We start from the raw sequence: 13,107 nt of genomic DNA, 5'->3' as shown, positions 1-13,107 counted from the left end.
CCACACTTCACTTCTAGAAGAAAAAAAATAAGCTACTTACCCTTTAGAAGGTGCTGCAGCTCCAGAATGTACAGTGCTGAGTATTTTTATTAATGATTTCAGATATGCTGAAAGCTTTGATGGCAACATAGTAGTAATCCTGACCAGTGTTTAAACAGTGCATATGACTACAACCACTAATGCCAAACATAGCGTCCTTAATCTGCAGACCTGCAGGACGTCATTGTGTGCATTTGCAATATTTTGGGTGACTTTTTGTGCTCAAACACCCTACCAGGTTGTTTGCCTAATACTAATCTGTAGCTGTCTTAAAGGAGTATAAAAACAACAAAGCACCATTTTGGAAACATTTTTTTTTATACCACTAGTAACATTTTTGAAATACTATAAAATGGCTACAGTTTATACAGCCGAGCAGGCCTACAATGCTCAGGCAGAGTCAGAAGCTTACAATACGTCTGATGACACTCCGACTTCCTCAGATGTTGATCCCATATATGACATTTCTAGTGTCGCTCCATATGACATTTCTTGTGTCACTTCCAAAGAAGGTCAGTCTGTCGCAGGATGATGAGTCCTGGGTGCCTCCCAACATGCTGGTACCAGATTTGATCCCTTTTATGGCCACACCTGGCATGATTAGCCAAATGGACACTAATGTAGTTTGTCAACTGCAACATTTTTAACTTAGCAGAACACCCTGATGCATTTTATACTAAGCACCATACATGGCAAACCCACGGACCTGGCGGTAATTAAAAAAATTATAGCCCTAAACCTGCTGATGCACAACGTAAAAAAAAACATCACTTCCCTCTTATTACAGTAAAACCCCTAGCCCAGCTACCCCTATTCTTCCTGCAGTCATCAGAGATCAGAGATAGATTTTTCATTATTTTTTTCCCATTTCTATTAACCCCTTAAGGACAATAGGGGTTATTACTCGTAGTATATTGTGGGACAATGGCTATTTTAACATTTTTCGGTGTTACTGTTTAGCTGTGATTTTCTTCTCTCTCATTTCATGCTCCCACACATATTATATATTGTTTTTTTCAGGACAAACCGGGCTTTCTTTAGATACCATTAATTTTATCATATCATCTAATTTACTATAAAAAAAATGATAAAATATGGGGATTTTTTGTTAAAAAATTACTTTTTCTCACTTTTTAAACAAAAAACTTTTACTCATCTGCAAAAACGAATGAAAAAACCTGCTAAATAGATTCTACTATTTGTCCTGAGTTTAGAAATACCCAATGTTTTTATGTTTTTTTGCTTTTTTCTGCACGTTATGGGGCAATAAGTACAGGTAGCGTTTTGCCATTTCAAAACCTTTTTTTCCAAATCTGGTAATTCTTCCCCCCATGTGCCATTTCGGGTATCTTTGAAGCCGGCCAATGCGATTTACCCCATCAAACCATATATTTTTAAAAACTAGACACCCCAAGGTATTTCACATGCTGGTAATTTAACCCTTTCCATGCACTAATTTTACCACCAGCCTTTGTGAAACTTTATGGTAGTAAATTTTTTTGTATTTTTTTCACACACGTTGTACTTCAGGTATAAATTTATCGCTCCTGGTGTATGTCCGTGTCAAACAACACCCCAATATGGGTTCAGTAACATCTCCTGAGCGCAGTGATACCCCACATGCATGGGTTTGTTGGGTTATTTGGGAGGTAAAAGGCCGCCTTTGTGAGGTGTGTATTTTTTGGCCATTCAGACATCTGATCCTACTGCCCCCATGTCCCATATTTGGGACACCTTTGAACCCGGCCAATTCAATTTATCCCATCCACGCATGCATTTTTTAATACGAGACACCCTATGGGCATTTGTAATGCCAATATTTTAACTCTTTCCATGCTGGAATTTTTGTAAAGATAAAGAATTTTAGGACTTGCTTATTAATTTTTTTTTTTTTTTTTTGGTGACAGTGGGGATTTTTATATGTTACCATATTATTTTTATTTTTTTTAAACATTTTTTTTAATTTTGTTTTTAAAAATTTTTTTAATTTTTTTTTTTTTTTTTTTTTTTTACTAATCACTCATTAGTGAGCTGGGCTCCATTGACCTTGCATGGTTGGATGCAGTACCTGCATTCAACCTGCAGGAGGAGCTCGAGAGTTCACAAGAGGGTCTGGATAGACCCTCTGAACTCAGATCTATTGTTAATGCCATCCTGTGAATGACGGCAACGTCATTCACAGGATGGCACTTGTGGTTGCTCTTCGGAGCAATCACAAGGCGATCGGGGGTCGGGGGCTAGTGTTGCTGATATGCCTCGATATCGAGGCATGTCAGTAACACCATTTATGCTTAGGAAGCGATTCAGATCGCTTCCTAAGCAGTTTTAGCCGGGCGCCGCCGCGATCTTTCATGATCGGTGCGGCGGCGGCCATTTTTCTTCCGGGGAGGGCTGCCAAGGGCTGCCCTCCCCGGATCCACGGTCAGCCTCACTTGGGAGGCTTCCGTGGATGCTGCAAAGCCGCCGATCGCGGCGAAAACGCCGCGATCGCGGCGATGCAGCTAGTTAACGGCAGCCCGTACATGTACGGGCATTGTCGTTAACCCGTTGCACGGCAACCCCGTACATGTACGTGGATTGTCGTTAAGGGGTTAAAACATGTGCCCTCTTAGAACTGACCCATCATATGAGGTTTTATAAAATACCTTCGTCGAGTCCTTGGTGCAGTATTAAGGAAGGGTAATTTTTAAATATATATATATATATATATATATATATATATATATATACCTTCAAAGAGGGCAAGGTATGGGGTCAAGTTGTGCAAGCTTTGTGAGAGTGAGATGGGGTACACCTTCATTTCTGCTTTATAAGGGGAAGGACATGCTCCAGAGTAACCTGAACCTGTGGGGACAAGTAGTAAAGTGGGACTACATTTTACCCTTCCTTAAGTATGGTTACAACTACTATACCAGTTTACCTTTATTTCAAAACCTTTTTTTTTCTTTGAGACTGGCCTCTGGGGCTGTACAGAATCACTGTAAAGGTCCTCCAAAGCAGCTGGTAGAGACCAGGCAAAGATGGGGTTTTGTGATGCCTTTCCACAATAATGAGTTGTTGGCACTTAAGTATACAGAGTGCAAGGATGTGTGTAAGTTGTCCACGATACATTTCCAGAATATGGAGGTGCAGCAAAATATATTTTGTGGGTTTCTCTGCAGTTGCATGTAATAAGGGCAAACAGTCCTAAGAAACATGAAAACATGTATCTTGAGCCTGGTGGGGCATAGGCTTTAGAAGATTTAATTTACGGAGAGGGAACAGCCTCTCAGCAAAAGTAGCATGAGGTCTACAGAACCCCTGAGATTCTTAATGTAAGAAAGCGTTACTTAATGAAAGGAAGATTTACTTTACTGAAAGGGTGGTGGATATGTGGAACAGCCAGCCTGCAAAATGTAATGACAATTGAAGGGAAATAAACAGCTTAAGAATTAATGAAGAATAATTCACAGACAACAATTTAGAGTTATCAAGCTTTATTATACAATTCTATATATTCCATGGATGTAAAAAGAGGGGACAGATTGACCTTAAATCAGGCCAGAGAAGGGGCTACCTCTGGACTCACGAAGAGTCATTCTTCAGTACTCAGGAGAGGAAAAACCTGCATTTTGGAGGAAACCTCTGAGGTACCATGACTGGAAGAACCGCCTTCCCTCTAGGCATTAAGAGGTTCATTTTAGTTAGGGGATGGGGCTTTTAAAAGTAATTGATTATATCACTACATCCTTTTACCAGGACAGGGAGCGTAATAAAATATAATCTAAACAGTATTGGTTGTTACACATTAACAAAAAAGTAAAAAAGAGAATATAAAACAGTATCCTTAAGACCAAAAAGCTTTGGTCTTCAGATTACATATCCAGAAATCCGCACCCTTCATGTCGACCTACAGTTCACAATCTTCAGACCTCTGCTGGGATCCCGACACTCTGCGAATATCTTTGCCGGAGAGCCAACACTCCGCAGATCTCTTTATCAGGCAGCCAGCAGTTTTTACACAGGCCTTCAGGTGTCTTTGCAGCGTTTGAATACCAGACTGTATGTGGAGATGTTCTGTAATGACTGCATAGCCTGCAACTTCTATTATGAGATCACAATGACAAGAGCAGGGAGGAAAGATTACATGCAGCAAGTTTAACCCTTCAGCAGCCGGTGAACTGCACATCACACCCACTGTGTAACAGACGCTGCCATAAACCTCCCAAAAAACAACTCAATAATTCTGCTAGAACTGGCGCTATTCAGAGAAGATAATTCAAACAGCGACCATGTCAATAAAGCCAAAAAGTGGTGATTCATCCAAGAAAAGAGAGTTGTGTAAACAGACCATGAGCTGTTAACATTGTTTGCTCGTAGTTGAAGGTTGCTATATTTTGGTCAAATCAGTTGATAATTTCTAGTCTCTGAAACCAAAATAAACTACAACATTATGTAAAAGTTTAATAAATGGTTCCCATGTGTGATAACATTTCTTGACATTTTTATTGGGGGTAATTTGCCAGGTAAGGGGGGGTGGGCTGGCTGTGACAGTAGGGATCAGGAATTTTTCTGTGTCCCAGCCAGCTGATTTAGCAGACTTTTTGTAACAATTCATTTTTCTGTTTCGATGATGCGGTAGCAGGAAACTATTGTCTCTAACCGATCAGCAGCACTCATTCCGGTTGAATGGAGCACTAAATGCTAGTAACTGTCAGCTACTTTAATCATGTCACACGTTTTCATCCCAGCATGGAACCTCAAAGATTTTAAAGAGTTAAAGTACTCTGTAATAAGGGTTTTAGGTCTTAAATTAGCAATCTCCCTTCTAAACACAGATACAAGTCGTAACTTATGACGCCAAACCCCAATAAAATGTGTATGATTATTGTATGTATTAACAATAACGGATTCAAAATTATGCTGCAACCGTTCGTGATACATACGTCCAACAGCATTTCACTGGCAAGCCGTCTCTTCCGCAACACTATCTCTTTAAGTGCACGAGCCAGCGCATGCTCCCCCTTTCAAGTGGGCGTGTTCACTAAGACCGGTGAGGAGAAGATCGGGAACGCGCACTTTCGGGAAGTAAATATACAAGATGATGGCGGGAAGTTTCGAGAAGTTCATCAGTACGGGCAAAGGAAATGGCCTGCGGGCTACAAGGCGGCTGAATGCTGGGGTCACGGTAGCGAGCATGCAACCTTACGTATACACCGTATGCCGCGGGAAGAAATACCGAGCAGCATGTGACTACTGCCTGCGCAGGTACGGAGACACCCCTCTACTACGCACATTGCATGCTAGGTGCAGACGGAAACCAATCAAAATATGTGCTAGTCAGCCTAGACTATTTCAGCCAATCATTACGTAGATACCACTTAGTGGCCAATCGTTAATGTGACTTGCGCCTGTATTAGCCAATCAAAGAACTAGACCAGATAAATCTGACATCAGTATGCAAAAGAAACAACATCTGCATCCTGAGGCGTGAGGCGAGGGATGGCTCAATATGTATGAATGGGCAACATTAGGCTGGCTGCTCAGGACTTTCATTCCCATCATTCTCTCTAAATATTGATAATGGGAACTGTAGAGCAGTGCATCCGGTATTCTTAAGGTTGCCTATATGTGTTTTAGTTTAATTATATTTTTTAGTATATAAGTGCTTGTAACATATTAGCGAAAACAACTCTACAGGTCATTTTGGATTAATTAACATGATAAAGTGTCACTGGTAAATTTACTAATTTAGAGGGTAGTAGATACATAGAACAGTCTCGCATTATAAGTGGGCGAAGCTAATACACTAAGAATTTAAACGTGTGGGAAAGGTGTATGGCTATATTGAATCTAAGATGAGGCCAAGGATTAACCCCTTCAAGACCGGGACGTACCTGGTACTTCCGGGTCAAAGGTCACCGGCAGACCGGGACGTACCAGGTACGCCATCGATAATGCGCGATCCAGCGTCGCTATGGACGCTGGGATTGCGAGGGGCGGCTGCTACTGACCGCTGGGTGTCCCCAGCGATCCGTAGCAGCCACTCCCCCTCAATTCCGTGCACGTGATCTCTTTGCAGCGAATCACGAGCACGGAATTTAAATATTTTTTAAAAAACTGCGGTCTTTAAGGTTTGCCAACGCCGGTCCTGAAAGGGTTAATTAAGGTGTGAGTGTTTACATCGGAAAAATGGGCACTCGTGGCAAATGGCTCTTATTTGCTGTCAAATTCTATGTTTCTATATAGTAGGCATGACGTTTGTACTATAGCACCATCGTATTCTGCAGAGTTCTGCATAAAGTTTTTTGATAACTTTATTTAACATGGAGGATGTTAAATAAAGTTAACCCCCCCCCGATGTTTTAATTTAAGCCCTGTGCGGCCGCAGACCCCTAAGGCCGGTCCTGGTGGGGGCTTCCCGGCCCCCTAGAGTGGCGGACCCGGTCGCAGTTGCGGCGGGCTTAAGGGGCCCTGCGTTAATGTGGCTGTAGAGGCCGCATAGGCCCAGTCAGTCCGGTCCTGACTGGGCCTATTTTAAGGTAGGGGCCTGGAGCTGCAGCTCCATCAGCCCCTACGTCAATCCGACCCTGCCGCGGGCCCGGTCGCAGTTGCTGCTTGCTCCGGCAACAAGGTAAGTAGGGTGAGGGAGGGGGGGTGCAGTGAGAAGGGGCAGAGGGGGGTTAGATAGTAAGAAATGGGGAGAGGGGATAGATAGTGAGAGGGGGTACATAGTGAAAAGGAGGAACATAGTGATAAGGGGCAGATAAGATGGGGAGAGGGGGTAGTGTGAATGCGTATGAGAATGAATGAATAAATGTGTGGATGAATTGTGTGAATGCGTATGACAATTAATGCATTCAGGTATGGATGAATTGCTTGAATGATTTGTGAGACTGCATTAATGAATATGTGTTAATGATTTGTGTGAATGAGTGAGTAAATGCAAAGATGGTACATGAAGGGTGGGCTTTAACAATAAATAAATAAATAAAAATGGGCTGCTCGGGCTTAAATGCCCGGGCCTATTTTTTGTCCCAGTCCGGGCCTGCTTAGGTTGGTAGAAAAATGTGCCCAAAGAGACATTACCTATAATATTTCCAGTGACATAGTGAGCCATTTATTAATGAGTGAAAAGACTTGGCATTCGGATTCGTACAAATTTAAATTTTAATGAAATTTGCCAATTACAGAATATTTGTGTCCCCATGGGGCGTGTTGTGGCTCCTCCCTTTTGCGGAAGTGCTCCAAGAGTCCAGAATAAAGCAGATGGATCCTCGGAGAAATAGAAATGTTTGTGTACTGATGTACCACTAATTCATCTGTATTATTCTGGTCTCTTGGAGCACTTCCGCAAAAGGGAGGAGCCACAACATGCTCCATGGCGACAGCCTCTCCCCATTCCCCCATCGGGGAGAGGGTGTCATGAAGGCCCCTTTGTGGAAGCAACCCAGGAGGTCAGGTTAACCCCTTAAGGACCAGGCTGTTTTTTACCTTTTGTACCCTTGGGACCGAGGCTGTTTTAACACTTTTGCGGTGCTCGTGTTTAGATGTAATTTTCTCCTCACTCATTTAGTGTACCCACACAAGTTATATATTGTTTTTTTCTGGACAAGAAGGGCTTTCTTCAGATACCATTTTTTTGCCAATGTTTAGACATTAATGGCTGTGTGTTGAGTTATTTTTAAGGGAACAGCAAATTTACACTGTTATAAAGGCTGTACACTCACTACTTTACATTGTAGCAGAGTGTCATTTCTTCAGTGCTGTCACATGAAAAGATTTAAGTACCCAATCACCGGATCTCTCACATACAAATTCTGTCTAATTGAAAAGTTCCCACCAAGTTCAACCCCACGACAGACCTGAGTTGGCCTCATTGCATAGTTTGTGGTAAAATGAAAAGGTTAATTTACTGTTGTAAATATATGCGTTGGGACAGTAATTGTTATAGCTGCCTGATTCCAGATTACTGAGTATTAAAAGGACACTCCAGCCATCTGTACACTTTAATGCATATGATAGCTAAATGGTCAAGAAGCCAACAGTGGTAAGAATCATTGCGTCTTTAGAAAGTAACACTTTCCCAAAGTTAATAATGCAGAACGATATCCCTATTGTAAATTGCATACTATTATTAGTACACTAAATGAATTATAAGCCTGTCTGCTTTGTGCATTAAAACAGACTGAATTTTTTCTGTCGCTTTTGACTGACTTTTTGTAGCTATTTCTAGAAGCTCTAAACACAATCCAGTGGCAGTGTGTGTTTTAGGCAGGTGCATTTTTCAATGAAAGGGATGGTTTTGACCACAACAATCCACTAGGTGGTGCTGTAGCACCCCAAACCGAGTAAAGAGGTTTCTATAATAGATGGCCGTATAGAAGATTTGATAAAATGCTGAAGAATACAATGGAAATTTTGCGACACATAGAGAGACAAAAAACACAATATGCACACACTTGTGGGAGACAGGGCACCTGTCACTTTTTAAAAAAAAAATCACATACTGCTATTTATAATGCATGTTTTGATGCTCAGCTGTTGTTTAATCGAAATACTCTCTGCTAATTTGTTAGGATAAACCAAAACTTGAATCTTTGGGTGAAACAATTAAGTTGTGAGACAACTGCATCATTTTCGATCTGAATAGGATTTTTGGCAGATGTGCCTCTTGGCCATTGGAAAGTTCTCCCATTCTTCCAAAACAAAAGTAAAGTCAAAATGAAACACCGGGAACAAAGGTGGCAGGCCTTTCTTCAGAAACTGCTCTCTTCTGCCATGGCCCAACTACAAGCAGATTGAAGATTGAACTACAAGATTGAAAGCAGTCAATCAGTGGCAGGAAAGTGTTTCCATTAAAATTAATGGCAGCACTTTCCACACATGCACACAGGGGTCTGTATTTCTAGAGCCAGCTCTACAGGTGACAACACACCATATGCATTTAAAAATGCAGTTAATGACTGAAGTGTCCCTTTAAACGCCCATGAACATTGGCCCACTGATGGGTATCTTTTTTGGGATTGATAATAAACGTAACTTGTGAGATTATGGTATGATGGTATTGACTTTCTTAAGTAAGCAGTTAAAAAAAGCTGGTTATTAGAAGGCGCACACCTACATTCTTCTGTGAATAATAATTTCTTTCCACATGTGTCACATTCTGACTGAACCTTCCAATATAATCTTCAAAGGAAGCCTATAACCAGAGGACACAGAGCAATTATCTCATGTTTCTTTTACGTTTCATCAAATAACATTCAAGTTTATCACCTAATATTTTTCTTTGTCGTCTTTGCATATGCATCATTAATGTTTAGTATCTGCTAATAAAGTCTTAGATCTGCAGCATGATTGTTAATACAGAGGTTTCAAGCCCTCTGCAGGGGAGTGTATAAACATGATTCATTAATGTTCTTTGTATCGTGCCATGGAAAAGAGAGCTTGTGCGTCGTCACAATCAGATCAGCCTTGAGATTGAGTGCTCTTTTGTAATAGTTTGTAAGAGTTTTTCTAATGCTTGTAAATGGTGAAAATCAGTTTAAATTTCTTTCATACCAATTTAAGACTGCTTTTTATAGTTTTTGTACTCTTTTTGGCAGTTCTAGGAGGATGAATTATGATCTGATAAACATACCATAAAACTGCTCTGCATGTAGCCTTTGAATTATTGTGCCAGGTATTGCAGGCTACCCAACTGATATCAAAATTAACCTGGAAAAGAGGATTTCTGGATTTAATTATCAAGAGCGTAATTTATAACAAAGACCTTGCAGTAATTCCTTAAAATCACAATGAATACAAATGAGGCTAGCTAAATACATTCTAGATTACTCCTGATGGTATTTCTAACACTTATATTCATTTTATAATTTTTCTTTTACTTTTTCACTAATTGAAGATGCATCAGAGATTTTGTACTGGTGCCCACCCCAACAAAATCTTTGTTTTAATAGCTTTGCAGAGTAAGTCGGTGAACTTGCAGGAAAACTGGAAGGAAGTGTGCAGGGAGTAGGGAGTTTCTCCGTGGTGACCCGAAGCGGCTCATCAACCGGAGTCTCTGAGCGAACCCTGGAGAGTTCCCAGCTAACCTAATTTGCAGTTTCCTGTTTGGTCTGACAAAATATTCAAATACATGGATTGTTCAATAGATTATTTCATATACATTCAATCATGGAATATGGAAGATGCAGACAAATGTAATTCAGTACTCTAGCTGTGCCTTTGGTGGTTGTCAGAGCTGGAAATACAAAACTATTATTATTATTATTATCCTTTTTATATAGCGCCAACAGTTTACGCAGTGCTTAATACAATACATAAATTCAAGGGATATGACAAGACAAGAATTGACAGACTAAGACAAACCGATACATTTGGTGGAGAGAGCCCTGCTTGCAAGCTTACAATCTAGGGGGAAATGGGGTGACAAACATAAGGCATAGAGAAAGGGTGAGAGGTAGTGTGGTGGTTGTATCGATGACAAGGAAGTTCTAGCAGCTAAGATGGTATGCTTCTCTGAAGAAGTGGGTTTTTAGATGTTTCTTGAATGTCGGGAGGGAGGGTGAATGCTGAAGGTTCCTTGGGAGGAGATTCCAGAGATATGGGGCAGCTCGAGTGAAATATTGTAGACTGCAAAAGGAAGAGGTGATGAGTGAGGAGGAGAGCCTGAGCCCATGGGAGGAACGTAGGGATCGAGTAGGAGAGTATTTGCTAATGAGGTCAGAAATGTACGGAGGAGCAGTATTATGGATGGCCTTATATGTCAGTACCAGGATCTTAAATTTAATTCTAAAGGTAATCGGAAGCCAGTGGAGGGTTTCACAGAGGGGGGAAGCAGAAGAGGAGCGACGTGCAAGGAAGATGAGCCTAGCAGCGGCATTTAGGATAGACTGTAGAGGAGAGAGTCGAGACAGTGGAGTGCCAACCAGAAGAGTGTTGCAGTAGTCAAGACGGGAAATGATAAGTGAATGAACCAGAGTTTTTGTGGATTCTTGGGTGAGGAATGGGCGGATACGAGAGATGATTTTTAGGTGCAAGCAGCACGATCTGGCGAGGGACTGAATGTGAGGGATGAAGGAGAGGTTTGAGTCAAGGATGACCCCAAGGCATTGGGCCTGGTTAGTAGGAGAGATAGTCGTGTTGTTAATGGTGATTGAGAATTCAGGTAGTAGAGTGGAGATGGAGGGAGGGAAGATAATGAGTTCAGTTTTAGAAAGATTAAGTTTCAGGTAGTGTTGTGACATCCATGAAGAAATAGCAGACAAGCAATTGGCAAGAGAGGAAGTATTAAGAGAGAACAGCAGAGGGCCAAGGACTGAACCTTGGGGGACACCAACCGAAAGTGGAAGGGGCGATGATGTCTTGCCAGAGAAGTTGACAGAGAAGGAACGGTTAGACAGATATGAGGAGATCCAGGAGAGAGCTGTATCTCGAATGCCTATAGTAGCAAGTGAGTCTAGAAGAAGGTGGTGATCAACAGTATCAAAAGCAGCAGAGAGATCCAGCAGTATTAGAATAGAGTAGTGACCTTTTGCTTTGGCAGAGAGCAAGTCATTGGAGACTTTTGTTAGAGCTGTTTCAGTAGAGTGAAGGGGTTTGAAACCAGACTGTAGAGGGTCAAGGAGGGAATTAGAGGAGAGGAAGTTAGTGAGGCGATTGTACACAATCCGTTCAAGCAGCTTAGAGGTAAAAGGAAGCAGAGAGATAGGGCGGTAGTTAGTCAAACAGATGGGACCTGAGGAAGGATTCTTTAGAATTGGTGTGATTAGCGCATGCTTCAAGGCAGATGGTACAGTTCCAGATGATAGAGAAAGATTAAATAGGTGGGTAAGTGATGGACATAGAGACTTGGCTATCTCTTCTTCGGTTGTAGGGGAAAAGGCAGTTAGTATGGTAGGAGCAGTGGTGAGTGGTGTAGGAGGGAGTTGTAAGGAAGAAAGGTCTTTTCTAATAGTCTCAATCTTCTCTTTGAAGTGGGTAGCAAGATCTTGGGCAGTGAGAGAGGTTTGTGGTGTGGGTGTGGAGGGACAGAGAAGGGAGTTGAAGGTAGAAAAAAGGCGTCGTGGGTTGGAAAAAAGAGAGGATATGAGTGACATGGTTTTCACTGATTGTTTGCATTATGGTATTATCTCAGTTGCTGCTATTAATTTAGCCTAATGTAATTTCCTTATAAGGGAAAATCCAGGTTTTTGCCGTCCTGTGTATGATGACTTTTTTTAAGTGTACTGATGTACTCCCAATCCCGTCACGTTACCTCAATATGCGTTAGAAAATCAGGAAAAGCATGGATGGTGGGCTGATTCGATGGTGCAACGGGCCACTTGACTAGACTTGCCCCCCCTCCCAGGCTGTGACTGTGAGCACTGGACATCTTTCTGTTCTGCAATCTGCATCACAGAAGCAAGAAAAAGGTTTCCACCACTGACTTCTCGTCCTCTGGTTGAAAAACCCATGTGACAAAAAAAAAACAACCCATAACATATGAAGAATGGACTTGATGTAATAAGGGCAGCAAGATTAACCTGGTGCAACTCCCAAACCTTTCTGGAGGCATGACCTACCTTGTGGGTCCTGGAACCCTGCTACGACTGCTGATGCCTCACGCTGCTGGTAAGGGTGCCTAATCAGTAGCGTACCTAGTGGGGGGGGGGCGGCTGTAATCATACTCCTACCATGCCCAGTTTCCAGCATGTACTGGCTGCCTGGGCATGATAGGAGTCTGATTGCTGGTAGCATTTATGTATATAATATTGTTGTTTTTTTGGTTTGTTAACAACACTTTTATTAAAAGTATGTAACACACCAATAAAAAATTAATATTAATATATGTATATGATTGCTTACAATCACACTCCTATCATGCCCAGGCAACCAGTACATGCTAGAACCTGGGCATGATAAGAGTGTGAGTGCTGTAAGCAATCACACTCTTATCATGCTAAGTCAGCCAGTACCTGCTGGAATCTGGGTATGCCTGGGCATGATAGGATTGCGATTGCTGTTAACAATTATATATATATATATATATATATATATATATATATATATATATATATACATACATACATACATACATCTATCTCT

General features: G+C 41.5%; 2 protein-coding genes across 2 annotated transcripts in view; one reads left to right on the top strand and one right to left on the bottom strand.

Moving 5' to 3' along the window:
- LOC128483561 (LON peptidase N-terminal domain and RING finger protein 2-like) overlaps positions 1 to 13,107 on the bottom strand; it is a 224,433-nt gene that overhangs the window by 95,383 nt on the left and 115,943 nt on the right. The gene's annotated exons all lie outside the window — the stretch shown is intronic.
- The window catches only part of SMYD3 (SET and MYND domain containing 3), a 300,287-nt gene continuing 292,220 nt past the window's right edge, over positions 5,041 to 13,107 (top strand). The window contains exon 1 of the mRNA XM_053459779.1: positions 5,041 to 5,286. Coding sequence (XP_053315754.1) covers positions 5,120 to 5,286 — 167 coding nt within the window. The 5' untranslated portion in view covers positions 5,041 to 5,119. The remainder of the gene's footprint in view (positions 5,287 to 13,107) is intronic.

Source organism: Spea bombifrons, chromosome 3 (assembly GCF_027358695.1).
Source record: "Spea bombifrons isolate aSpeBom1 chromosome 3, aSpeBom1.2.pri, whole genome shotgun sequence".
Lineage (NCBI taxonomy): Eukaryota > Metazoa > Chordata > Amphibia > Anura > Pelobatidae > Spea > Spea bombifrons.
Note: the sequence above shows the minus strand (reverse complement) of the source record. Positions and strands in the feature narration are given on the sequence as shown.